Consider the following 14873-nt stretch of genomic DNA (forward strand, 5'->3'; position numbering starts at 1 on the left):
AATGTGCACTCTGTGCAGCTACTCTACAATAGGTACAAGCAGTATAGGATGAACATTTACATCAAATGAACTTTCCATTCTCATAAAACTATTTAAAACATGCAATTCTTTAATATTCTACACAATATTAACGAGCTCCTTCATTATGATTGATTATGTTTCTATTTCTTGGACTCTTGATTTGATTGTCTCTAAACAGTCTTGAATTTGAAAAGTTCTATAATATTATACTTTCATCTAAATTAGTTGATTCTGATTTAAGGATGACGTTGACTCAGGTTTCAGAAATCAGAAAGGAAATTTTATAAAGTATGATATCTTAAATCAAAAATTGTTCTAAATGGATAATTTACAAAGTTTTAACTCAATTTGAATTTTAAAATTTCATATTTTATTTAGAAAATATATAGGAACAAAAATTGGTGTATGGTGATGCAAAGGAAATTCGGACTAAATTTTTAAATTTTCATTTTTATCATAATCTTTAATTTTTTGCAATATAAATCAAAATGTAATGATTACAAGTTTTTTTAAACATCATTTTGCAAATTTTAAATTTTTTAAAGGTCATAAATTATTTGAAATAATAGAATGCTATTAAATAAAGAAATTCAAAAAATTCCAGGCAACATATCTCAATAATTTGATCAGTGACCCCATATAATGCAATTACTATGAGAGTTAGTAACAGCAACAAAGGTTATACATGTATGAGGCTTTAAATAATCTAGAGTTCTTATCAGTCAGATTTGATAAATATTCGATTAAAATGGGGGGGGGGGGGGTTATAAGTTTGACAGAGGAAATTCTAACTGTTATAATTATCTTTTTTTTGCCCAAACTCAAATCCTTTCTTTATATGAAGCAACGCGTTACAATTTCTATAATATTTTATTATTCAAAGAGTACGTTTTGTTGCTTGTAATATTTTGTGAGTGAAGAAAAAAAGTTGTCGTAGTGTGAACAATTTAGGTATTTCCTGAGAAAAACTCAGGGGCAACTAGCATTAAAACGACGTCATTGACCTAGTTATTTGAAATTGAATTTTAACACAAGAAATATATGTGTACAATGTGCAATAGGTGGTTTTTCGTTCTTATCAGTGGAATTTTTAGTCATCTGAGTAAAGGTATACCTTAATGCTATACATTTTTTAAAGCTCTATTATCCAATTAATGAAGCCATTATCTCCAACGTAGCACAGTAACATTGCTTGACTACGGGCGATATTCCATAAAAATAGCAACTGCACACTCAGAAGTAATATATGCGCACGGCCCACTGCCATTGAATTTTGTCCGCGAGTTGGACACCGAACTCATATTTTCATTAAAAATATTAAAATTTGTTAAATAGATCTGTTCTTTACTTTGGTACGCCTACTTCCATATTTTCTGGGTATATTTGCAAAGCTTCCATTCAATTTCTTTAATATCTAGTAATAGTTGGACAAGAAGCACATAAAATGTCTAGCTGCATACATATTTCTAATTTTTTAAGCACCATGTTCTATGATTATTGTAATCCCAGTGGATTGCTTTTTTGGTAAGTCAATCCTTGTTCATCCTTATCAAACATATCATATAGGTTATCCAGGTACTTTTTTCCAGTGAAGGTTTCTAATCTTGGCAGATACCCAACATCATTGACCAGATGAAATTGAATTCTGTCTGAAAAATGGAGGCCAAATTCATGTTTAGTTAAACTGCAATAATTCTGTTCTTCATTCTGGTTATCTTTCTCTTCATGTTCTGGGTATATCCACATAGCTTCCATTCAGTGTATTTCATTTCTAGTAATAACTGGATAAGAAGCACGTTAAAAAACGTCAAGCTTTTCACATATTTTTAATTTTTTGAGCATCATTTTCTATGATTATTGAAATCAAAGAAGAATGTTTTTGGTAAGTCAGTCCTTGTCCATCATTATCAAACAGTTAGTTCCACATCTAGAACAAATTTAAGCATCAATTTTAGAAATTGGAGCCATCCAACTTCGTCATGTAAAGTCAGAAGGCAAGAAAATCCTGTTGTTTCCTAAAAATACCTTAGTGTGCGATTCTGAAGGCTGTTAAGTGGGAGTATATTTTAAATGATTGCACGTACTGCTCGCCCATCTCCTCTCACGTGGTCTCTACCACTTTCTAAAGTTGTGATTTATCATGGATAAAAATCATGATTGCTATATTGCTTCACCCTTAAGGCTGGTTTCCAACTGTTTAAAGTTGAAGTCACTCTGCATATGTTGGATTCATAAAAAATTGATTTGGGCAGCACTGTCTGTCAGCATGAATTTTACTTTAAATTCTTCACGTCTGGTAACTTCTTGCATACCTGACATTTATTTTTGCATAGTTGAAATAACTTTTTTCAACATATCATGTTGTTCCTTACTAACTTTTCTTTAATAGCTGAAATAGCATTTTCATCTTTTAAATTGAGTTTAAAAATGCTTTTAAGGTTAACCACGTATCCTTTTCCCAGTGAAGGTTTCCAATCTTTTGCAGATATCAAACATTGTTGACCACTTTGTTATTGAATTCTGTCTGAGAGGTTGAGGCTGAACTCATGTATGCAGTCAACTTATTTCGTATTAACTCTCTCGATATCATCACCCACTATCATCTCTCTCCTGCTGCCTGCTTCTCTTCCCCACCTGTCTTTTCTTGGCTAAGGGATCTTTGAACAAATGTTTCTTAACAAGTTGTATGTAAATGAAATATTGAGATCCTCATTTTCAGTTTATGATAATAATATAAAGCTTATCCAGAGGTTTTTCACCAATGAAACTTGCGAGTGCATTGCCAATTTTCGATTTCTTCAACCAAGTATTACAGAATTCATTATTTAGTAGTCCTGCAAACGTTCTACGAGTATGTATTATTACATTGTATTTCTAAAAGGCTGCCTTTAGTCTTCAATTTCGTTTTAATGTCATCATTTGAGACTTTAATTCTTGAACATCTGACACGACTGTCTTCAACAGTTCATGTTGTTCGTGTTGATCTTTGGCAAACTTTTCTATGATAGCCTTTATTGCATCTTCCCCTTCCTCTTTTAGAGCCAGTTTATGAATGTCTTTGAGGCTATCCAAGTACTTTTTTCCAGTGAAGGTTTCCAGTCTTTGGCAGATATCCGACATCATCGACCAAGTGTTAGTGAATTCTGTCTGAGATGTGGAGGCTGAGCTCACATGTGCAGTCAAACTGTTTCGGATGGACCTTATTCTTTCGATATCATCACCCACTGTTAACTCTCCTGCTGCAGGCTCTTCTCCCCATTTTCCTTTTGTTGGTTTAGGGATCTTTGAACAAATGTTTCGGATTAACGTGTATGTTAATGAAATGTCAAAGTTTTTATATCCTGAATGCTTAGCATCTATCAAGAGATGTTCTTGCTCTGTGCGCAATCTTTTGTGTACTTGTGATGCTTTAGCTTTCTTTTCAATATCGGATGGAGGCACTTCCATCTCCAGTATATCTCTATATGCCTGATTTAACACATCATTTGTTGCCATTCCAAGTTTTGCGAATCTCGATTGTCCCTCAAGGTCATGTCCACCAGAGGCCACTGGAGTTTTAGGAATGCTCATTTTTGCCTGAAATAGAATGAACCCTTATTAGTGAAATTGGATAAATTAACTTAGTAGATACAAACAGAAGTTTCAAAATTGTGTACATATTTTGTTAACGTTAAATCAGATCTAGAGTTTGTCCAAAATATGATACTGTTCACGTAATACATTTGGCTGTGTATTCTTTTTAGCGCTTTTGGCGGAAAGGAACCGCTAATTCAAGTACAATATGCTAAATGTCTTGCACATACATACATAAATAAAAAGAATGAGAAATGCGGTAATTCAAATTAAAAAACTCGTTCAGAAATCAATTTCCGCCAAATATTGTACGTGTTAAATATAATAAATTTACAGTATTTGTTTTCAGTAAAATTATAATTAATCCTGCAATGATTTTATTTGTGAGCTTAGAAGAATTTACAAATTTAACATTTTCAACAGATTGTGCAATTTTGGGAGAAATGGATGTTATAAGTTCTAAGTAATGTTCATGATTAAAAGAAAAAAAACTAGAACTGTCCAATAGGGACAAATACCCCCGCTGGGTTTTTAAGAGTAGGTGCCAATCAGGCTTGGGGCGAATTACATTGAAAGTAATGCATAACCATTACCATTACTTCAACAATTTGGGCATTAAATTACCATTACCATTATACTATTTTCTTAAAGTAATGCATTACATTACCATTACTTAAGTAAAGTAATGCATTACCATTACCATTACTTTGGGGGGTATTAAAAATAGAATTTTAACATTACTTTGCAATATTTTTTCATCATAAGTATGTATCCACCCCCTTCAAAACTAAACATGATAAATGATAACTCAAATTTGATTTTTTTGTATATAATTACAATGTCAATAACTAACAATCAACGAAAACTTTAAGTTATGAATTGTTAGTTTTATAGTACATGTACAATATCCATTTTTTAAGTAACTATTGAAGTCATAAAGTAATATAACTTTTTGGGCACTTTAACCATTGTTAACCCCTGCCTTCAATATCTATAATTTATAATAAAGCATATAGGCTATTTTGATTACATGTAGTACCTTATGAAAAAAAAATGCATTGACAAACTCTTTGAAAAAGTAGACAGGGTGTACATTTTGTTCTGTGAATCACAGTGAAGCAGCTAGGGAAAACCTGCATGGCTTCTATTTTCTTTGGTACAATTAATTTTTCATTGTCAGTACAAGGTAAATCGATCAGCACAATTAACGTTTTTATAAACACAGTCAGGAGAAAAGGACTGGTAATTTGCAGCACTTCTCCAAACAATGCATTGTTTTAATTAATTGTTACATAAAACAGAGTCCTAGTGTGTTTTGATGACATTCAATAGGAACCAATTATCAGTTTTAAGTGTACATTAATTAGTGTATCTCATATGTGATCTTGTTTAAAAAAATCTTTTAAACTTTTTTTATATAATTCTTATCTGAAATAAATTTGAAAACTTAATTGTAATGTAGGTGTAATTTCAACAGAATAAAAGGTGTATTTGAATAGATATAGAAATGTTATCTAAATAGGTAACTTAACATTTTTTTAATAGCATCATTTGCCAAAAAAAGAATAAAAAATAATAAATTAATAACCTAAACAATAATTTCCATCATCCAAGTCCATTTCAATTTCTTAAAATAGGTACTTATCTTACAAAATAATGCTGTGTAATGCTATGTAATGCCAGCATTACACTGGATTTTATGAAGTAATGCATTACATTACCATTACATGTAATGCAAATTTTTGGGCATTACACATTACTAGCATTACTTTGAGATCATGTAATGCATTGCAATGCATTACCATTACAATTAGCATTACCCCAAGCCTGGTGCCAATTCAGAAAAATTTTATGGATCTAGTAAGGGGTGTTCACTATTGTCTAATAAAGTGCCCTGCCACAGCATGATACGCCCATCAAATATTGTTCGATAATCATAAATTGGTTAGGGTGCAAGAAAATCAAGTAACCTTGATAAACAGATTGACACAGATTTCAATGATCTAATTTCCATTTCTTATCATGTTTAAAATATTGTACATACATCTCTAAGAGACTTACAGTGTAGGGATTAATTAAAACAATTAATACATTATATAATTCTAAACCGGTTGCGTTAGAGCTTAACAAATATCCATCTGCAATTTTAAATTGTTTATTGCATATTTTATGAAATAATGGAAATGTTACAGTCTGATAAAAAAAAATCAAAAATTAATTATTCTTTAGACTATAAAATTCTAAGTGAGACATGACTGCAATTTGTTGCAAATAGATAAAAATTGAAATGTAATTTTTTTCAATGAACACAAGTATAATTAATTTTAATTGTATTATACAATACTAATTCAGTTTTAATCATATTTACTAAAACATCAATTTGTTTTAATTACATTACACCAATTGAAAGATCTTTATCTGAACTACAGCCATCAAGAACTCTTAATTAACACAAGCAACTATAAGGCCATTTCTTTTTGCCCAACTCCCAAGAGATGAATCAAGATAATACTGCATGATGCTCTTACCAGTTAACTCCCGACAATGAACTCATTAATTTCTCTCTAATTTGACATGCACATTTCTGCTATCAAAAATTCTCCTAGACCAGTGCTTGATAATTATGTCCATTGGACAAACTGAATTCCTTTCAAATCATTAGCATTTGTTACAAAATTTGCTGTAAAGTGTATGATAAATATTAAGTTTTTACTTAATTAAGCATTTTTAAATAAGGATACAACTATATTTTTACATTTTTTAGGATTATGAAATTTTAAATTTTAAAGACTTAGTTTTTAAAAAAAAATCACTTAAAGGTCACAGTGAACTTGAAATAGGTTGGGACACACCGTCTTCCCAAGATGCATAAATTGTCCAAGTTTGATGATTGTAAGTCTAATAGTTTTCTAGTTATGAGCCAAACAAAATCACAAAATAAACTAGATGAGATCTCGTCGCAAGCAACGAGTGGGTCTTCCGTCCAATTCTTGATGAGATGAGATAAGATTTTGGTTGCGATTTTCATTCTAAAATAATGATTTACCACAATCAGTAAAAGACATTGAACATTAAAGACTTTTAAAAATCGGCCTTTTGACCCTAACGGCCACTAATTTTAGAAATCAGTCCTCTTTATTCATATCATCTTAAAGCTCTTAAGATTTTGAAGATTTTTTGCTCAACAACTATTCAGAAATTAATTTTAGTTTTTGAGATACATGTATTAGCAAAAGAAATATTTAAGGGCAACCCTTCAACACCCTAATGGGGACGTTAAGCAAAAAATGAAAGGTTGCATATTTTTCAGAACATTATTTTGAACATCTTTTGTTCAATATTGCTTATCAAAATATTTCTCCATTTCGAGATTTAAAGCACCAAATATTTAGCCTTCTAGCCCCTTGTGGCCCCTAAATTTGAACTAACGACATAAAAATAATAATATTTAGATGTAGATGGTTGAGATGAACATCTTTGCTTCAGTAATGTATTACAAAATATTAACTGATGAAGAGTTATCGATTGAAAACTTTTGGACCCTCTTGGGCCCTAATTTGAGTGCCCAGCCCCTTTTTCAGAATCTCATCTTAAAGCCCTTAAGATTTTGATCATTTTGTGTTCAACAACTGTTTAGAAATTCCTTTTCGTTTTTGAGCTATTACCAAAAGAAATTTTTAGGGGCCAACCCTTCAACTCCTTAATGGGGCAATTTAGCAAAAAATGAAAGGTAGCATATTTTTCAGAACATTATTTTGAACATTTTTTGTTCAATATTGCTTATCAAAATATTTCTCCCTTTCGAGATATAAAGCATCAAAGATTTAGCATTCTGGCCCTTTGTGGCCCCTAATTATGTACCATACGACATGGAAATCATAATATATAGTTGTAGATGGTTGAGATGAACATCTTTGCTTCAGTAATGTATTACAAAATATTAACCAATAAAGAGTTATCGATTGAAGACTTTTGGCCCCTCTTGGCCCCTAATTCGAGTGCCCAGTCCCTTTTTCGGGATCTCATCTTAAAGATCTTAAGATTTTGAACATTTTGTGTTCAACAATTGTTCAGAAATTCTTTTTCGTTTTTTAGATATTAGAAAAAGAAATTTTTAGGGGCCAACCCTTCAACTCCTTAATGGGGACGTTTAGCAAAAAATGAAATGTTGCATATTGTGTAGAACATTATTTTGAACAATTTATGTTCAATAATGCTTATCAAAATATTTCTCCCTTTCGAGATATAAAGCATCAAAGATTTAGCATTCCGGCCCCTTGTGGCCCCTAATTATGTACCATACGACATAAGAAATCATAATATAAAGTTGTAGATGGTTGAGATGAACATCTTTGCTTCAGTAATGTATTACAAAATATTAACCGATAAAGAGTTATCGATTAAAGACTTTTAGCCCCTCTTGGCCCCTAATTCGAGTGCCCAGCCCCTTTTTCGGGATCTCATCTTAAAGATCTTAAAATTTTGAACATTTTGTGTTCAACAATTGTTCAGAAATTCTTTTTCGTTTTTGAGATATTAGAAAAAGAAATGTTTAGGGGCCAACCCTTCAACTCCTTAATGGGGACATTTAGCAAAAAATGAAAGGTTGCATACTGTTTAGAACATTATTTTAAACAACTTTTGTTCAATATTGCTTATCAAAATATTTCTCCCTTTCGAGATATAAAGCATCAAAGATTTAGCATTCTGGACCCTTGTGGCCCCTAATTATGTACCATACGACATGGAAATCATAATATATAGTTGTAGATGGTTGAGATGAACATCTTTGCTTCAGTAATGTATTACAAAATATTAACCGATAAAGAGTTATCGATTGAAGACTTTTGGCCCCTCTTGGCCCCTAATTCGAGTACCCAGCCCCTTTTTCGGGACCTCATCTTTAAGATCTTAAGATTTTGAACATTTTGTGTTCAACAATTGTTCAGAAATTCTTTTTCGTTTTTGAGATATTAGAAAAAGAAATATTTAGGGGCCAACCCTTCAACTCCTTAATGGGGAACGTTTAGCAAAAAATGAAAGGTTGCATATTGTTTAGAACATTATTTTGAACAACTTTTGTTCAATATTGCTTATCAAAATATTTCTCCCTTTTGAGATATAAAGCATCAAAGATTTAGCATTCTGGCCCCTTGTGGCCCCTAATTATGTACCATACGACATGGAAATCATAATATATAGTTGTGGATGGTTGAGATGAACATCTTTGCTTCAGTAATGTATTACAAAATATTAACCAATAAAGAGTTATCGATTGAAGACTTTTGGCCCCTCTTGGCCCCTAATTCGAGTGCCCAGCCCCTTTTTCGGGATCTCATCTTAAAGATCTTAAGATTTTAAACATTTTGTGTTCAACAATTGTTCAGAAATTCTTTTTCGTTTCTGAGATATTAGAAAAAGAAATTTTTAGGGGCCAACCCTTCAACTCCTTAATGGGGACGTTAAGCAAAAAATGAAATGTTGCATATTGTGTAGAACATTATTTTGAACAATTTATGTTCAATAATGCTTATCAAAATATTTCTCCCTTTCGAGATATAAAGCGTCAAAGATTTAGCATTCTGGCCCCTTGTGGCCCCTAATTATGTACCATACGACATGGAAATCATAATATATAGTTGTAGATGGTTGAGATGAACATCTTTGCTTCAGTAATGTATTACAAAATATTGACTTTTAAAAAGTTATTGAATAAAAACAGTTGGCCCCTTTGAGCCCTTAATTTGATGAGTCAGCACATTTTTCTTGATATCATATGAAAGATCTTGATATTTTGCACAAATGTTGTTCAGTATGTTTTAACAAAATATTTATATTTTAAAAGATATGATACAAAATGTCTCAAAAAATCACTCATAAAACGTGTCCTAAATTTTGACCCCTACCGAGCTTCCATACTAGGCACTTCCGGAAAATATCCTGACCATGTTGCAACGTGGCAACATGTCCTCTATCATCACTAAAAATTTCAGCTTTCTAGCTTGAGCCGTTCTTGAGTTCCATCACAGACAACGAGGTCCTCTAAATTTTGATCAAAGGGCGATAACTCCCGACCGGAAGTGAATTTCCAAAAAATAATTTGCCGGAATTAATTTCAGATGACAACGCATCGACTGTGAAAATTTGAAGCAAATCGAACGAGACATCTCTGAGAAATCTTCTGCACAAATTTTGTAAGAAGAAAAAAGAATAAAAACTAGATACGATCTCGTTGCGAGCAACGAGTGGGTCTTCCGTTCGATTCTTGAAGAGATGAGATAAGATTTTGATTGAGATTTTCATTTAACTTAATGATTTTTCATAATCTGTAAAAAGACATTGAACAATAATGACTTCAAAAATCGACTTTTGGCCCCTCACGGCCCCTAATATTAGGGGTCAGCCTTTATTTTAAAGCTCTCAGGATAATGAACACTTTTTGTTCAATAACTATTCAGATATTCCTATTCGTTTTCGAGTTATTTGCATAAGAAAAATTTAGGGCCAACCATTCGGCTCCTTAATGATGACATTTAGCGAAAAATGAAAGGTTGCATATTGTTCGTAACATGATTTTGAACATCTTTTAGATTATTACCTATCAAAATATTTTTCAGTACGAGATATAAAGCGTCAAAGATTTGAAATTCTGGCCCCTTGTGACCCCTTAGTATGTAATATATGACATTAAAATCATAATAAAAAATGAAGATTGTTGAGATAAACATTTTTCCTTCAGTAATGTATAACAAAATATTGACTGTTTATGAGTTATAGATTAAAGACTTTTAGCCCCTTTTGGCCCCTAATTTGAGGGCCCAGCCCTTTTTCTTGATTTCATCTCGAAGCTCATAGGATTTTGAACACTTTTTGTTCAACAACTATTCAGAGATTCTTTTGCGTTTTTGAGTTATTCGCAAAAGAAACATTTAGGGGCCATCCCTTCAACTCCCTAATGGGGACGTTTAGCAAAAAATGAAAGGTTGCATATTGTTCAGAACACAATTTTGAGCATCTTTTATTCAATATTACTTATCAAAATATTTCTCAGTTTCGAGATTTAAAGCGTCAAAGATTTAGCGTTCTGGCCCCTTGTGGCCCCTAATTATGTCATCTACGACATCAAAATTATAATACACAGTTGAAGATTGTTGAGATAAATATTTTTGTTTCAGTAATGTATAACAAAATATTGACTGTTAAAGAGTTATCGATTAAAGACTTTTAGCCCCTTTTGGCCCCTAATTTGAGTGCCCAGCCCTTTTTTCTTGATTTTATCTCAAAGCTCTTAAGATTTTGAACACTTTTTGTTCAACAACTATTCAGAGATTCTTTTTCTTTTTTTGAGTTATTCGCAAAAGAAATATTTAGGGGCCATCCCTTCAACTCCCTAATGGGGACGTTAAGCAAAAAATGAAAGGTTGCATATTGTTCAGAACATGATTTTGAACATCTTTTGTTCAATATTACTTATCAAAATATTTCTCACTTTCGAGATATAAAGCAACAAAGATTTAGCATTCTGGCCCCTTGTGGCCCCTAATTATGTAATGTACGACATTAAAATCATTATATAAAGTTGTAAATTGTTGAGATAAACATTTTTTCTTCAGTAATGTATAACAAAATATTGACTGTTAAAGAGTTATCGATTAAAGACTTTTAGCCCCTTTTGGCCCCTAATTTGAGGGCCCAGCCCTTTTTTTTAATTTTATCTCAAAGCTCTTAAGATTTTGAACACTTTTTGTTCAACAACTATTCAGAGATTCCTTTTCGTTTTTGAGTTATTCGCAAAAGAAATATTTAGGGGCCATCCCTTCAACTCCCTAATGGGGACGTTTAGCGAAAAATGAAAGGTTGCATATTGTTCAGAACATGATTTTGAACATCTTTTGTTCAATATTACTTATCAAAATATTTCTCACTTTCGAGATATAAAACGTCAAAGATTTAGCATTCTGGCCCCTTGTGGCCCCTAATTATGTAATGTACGACATTAAAATTATTATATAAAGTTGTAAATTGTTGAGATAAACATTTTTTCTTCAGTAATGTATAACAAAATATTGACTGTTAAAGAGTTATCGATTAAAGACTTTTAGCCCCTTTTGGCCCCTAATTTGAGGGCCCAGCCCTTTTTTCTTGATTTTATCTCAAAGCTCTTAAGATTTTGAACACTTTTTGTTCAACAACTATTCAGAGATTCCTTTTTGTTTTTGAGTTATTTGCAAAAGAAATATTTAGGGGCCATCCCTTCAACTCCCTAATGGGGACGTTTAGCGAAAAGTTAAAGGTTGCATATTGTTCAGAACATGATTTTGAAATCTTTTGTTCAATATTACTTATCAAAATATTTCTCACTTTCGAGATATAAAGCGTCAAAGATTTAACATTCTGGCCCCTTCTGGCCCCTAATTATGTAATATACGACATTAAAATTATAATATAGAGTTGTAGATTGTTAAGATAAATATTTTTGCTTCAGTAATGTATAACAAAATATTGACTGTTAAAGAGTTATCAAAAAACGACTTTTAGCCCCTTTTTGTTCCTAATGTGATGAGTCAGCACTTTTTTCTTGATATCATATTAAAGATCTTGTCTTTCTGCACATATTCTGTTCAATATGTCTTTACAAAATAATTATACTTTAAAAGATATGATGCAAAATGTCTCAAAAAATCGGTCATGATTCGTGTCCTAAATTTCGACCCCTACCGAGCTTCCATACTAAGCACTTCCGGAAAATATCATGACCCAGGTGCAACATGGCAACATGTCCTCTATTATCACTGAAAATTTCACCTTTCTAGCTTGAACCGCTTTTGAGTTCTAGCACAGACAAGGATGTCCTCTAAATTTCGATCAAAGGGCGATAACTTCCGACCGGAAGTGAATATCCCTAAAATAATTTGCCGGAATTAACTTCAGATGCCAACACATCAACCATGAAAATTTGAAGCAAATCGGACGAGACATCTCTGAGAAATCTTCTGCACAAAATTTGTAAAGAAAAAAAAAAGGAAGAATAACTAGATGAGATCTCGTTGCGAGCAACGAGTGGGTCTTCCGTCCAATTATTGATGAGATGAGATAAGACTTTGATTGAGATTTCCATTCCTTAATAATGATTAAGGTTTCAAAGAAGAACGTTTTGCCTCCATAATCTGTAAAAAGACATTGAACATTACAAAATTAAAAAATCGACCACTCTTGGCCCCTAATTTTTAGTGCCCAGCCCCTTTTTCTTGATGTCATCTTAAAGCTCTTAAAATTTTGAACACTTTTTGTTCAACAACTATTCAGAGACTGTTTTTCATTTTGGAGTTATTTGCAAAAGAAATATTTAGGGGCCAACCCTTCAACTCCCTAATGGGGACGTTTAGCGAAAAAAAATAAGGTTGCATATTGTTTAGAACATTATTTTGAACATCTTTTGTTCAAGATACTTATCAACATATTTCTCAGTTTCGAGATTTAAAGCGTCAAAGATTTAGCGTTCTGGCCCCTTGTGGTCCCTAATTATGTACTATACGACATGAAAATCATAATATATAGTTGTAGATGCTTGAGATAAACATCTTTGCTTCAGTAATGTATTACAAATTATTTACTCATAAAGAGTAATCCAATGAAGACTTTTGGCCCCTCTTGGCCCCTAATTTGAGTGCCCAGCCCCTTTTTCTTGATGTCATTTTAAAGCTCTTAGGATTTTGAACACTTTTTGTTCAACAACTATACAGAGATTCTTGTTTGTTTGTGAGTTATTTGCAAAAGAAATATTTAGGGGCCAACCCTTCAACTCCCTAATGGGGACGTTTAGCGAGAAAAATAAGGTTGCATATTGTCCAGAACATTATTTTGAACATCTTTTGTTCAATATTACTTATCAAAATATTTCTCACTTTCGAGATATAAAGCGTCAAAGATTTAGCGTTCTGGCCCCTTGTGGCCCCTAATTATGTACTATACGACATGAAAATCATAATATATAGTTGTAGATGCATGAGATAAACATCTTTGCTTCAGTTATGTATTACAAATTATTTACTCATAAAGAGTAATCCAATGAAGGCTTTTGGCCCCTCTTGGCCCCTAATTTGAGCGCTCAGCCCCTTTTTCTTGATGTCATTTTAAAGCTCTTAGGATTTTGAACACTTTTTGTTCAACAACTATACAGAGATTCTTGTTCGTTTTTGAGTTATTTGCAAAAGAAATATTTAGGGGCCAACCCTTCAACTCCCTAACGGGGACGTTTAGCGAAAAATGAAAGGTTGCATATTGGTGAGAACATTATTTTGAACATCTTTTGTTCAATACCACTTATCAAAATATTTCTCACTTTCGAGATTTAAAGCGTCAAAGATTTAGCGTTCTGGCCCCTTGTGGCCCCTTATTATGTAATATACGGCATTTAAATCATAATATATAGTTGTAAATGCTTGAGATAAACATCTTTGCTTCAGTAATGTATTAAAAATTATTTACTCATAAAGAGTAATCCAATGATGACTTTTGGCCCCTCTTGGCCCCTAATTTGAGTGTCCAGCCCCTTTTTCTGGATTTCATCTTAAAGCTCTTAGGATTTTGAACACTTTTTGTTCAACACCTATTCAGAGATTCCTTTTCGTTTGTGAGTTATTTGCAAAAGAAATATTTAGGGGCCAACCCTTCAACTCCCTAATGGGGACGTTTAGCGATAAATGAAAGGTTGCATATTGTTTAGAACATGATTTTGAACATCTTTTGTTCAAGATACTTATCAACATATTTCTCACTTTCGAGATTTAAAGCGTCAAAGATTTAGCGTTCTGGCCCCTTGTGGCCCCTTATTATGTAATATACGGCATTAAAATCATAATATATAGTTGTAGATGCTTGAGATAAACATCTTTGCTTCAGTAATGTATTACAAATTATTTACTCATAAAGAGTAATCCAATGATGACTTTTGGCCCCTCTTGGCCCCTAATTTGAGTGCCCAGTCCCTTTTTCTTGATGTCATTTTAAAGGTCTTAAAATTTTGAACACTTTTTGTTCAACAACTATACAGAGATTCTTGTTCGTTTTTGAGTTATTCAAAAAAGAAATATTTAGGGGCCTACCCTTCAACTCCCTTATGGGGACGTTTAGCGAAAAATGAAAGGTTGCATATTGTTTAGAACATTATTTTGAACATCTTTTGTTCAATACCACTTATCAAAATATTTCTCACTTTCGAGATATAAAGCGTCAAAGATTTAGCGTTCTGGCCCCTTGTGGCCCCTAATTATGTACCA

General features: G+C 32.4%; 1 protein-coding gene across 1 annotated transcript in view; it reads right to left on the reverse strand.

The window, feature by feature from the left end:
• Window positions 1–435: 435 nt before the first annotated feature.
• Window positions 436–14873, reverse strand: part of LOC134250536 (uncharacterized) — a 37727-nt gene continuing 23289 nt past the window's right edge. Inside the window, exon 5 of the mRNA XM_062732898.1 lies at window positions 436–3597. Coding sequence (XP_062588882.1) covers window positions 2917–3597 — 681 coding nt within the window. The 3' untranslated portion in view covers window positions 436–2916. The remainder of the gene's footprint in view (window positions 3598–14873) is intronic.

This window comes from Saccostrea cucullata, unplaced genomic scaffold (genome assembly GCF_032062105.1).
Source record: "Saccostrea cucullata isolate Sc308-1 unplaced genomic scaffold, CSIRO_AGI_Scuc_v1 ctg4223, whole genome shotgun sequence".
NCBI classification, from domain to species: domain Eukaryota; kingdom Metazoa; phylum Mollusca; class Bivalvia; order Ostreida; family Ostreidae; genus Saccostrea; species Saccostrea cuccullata.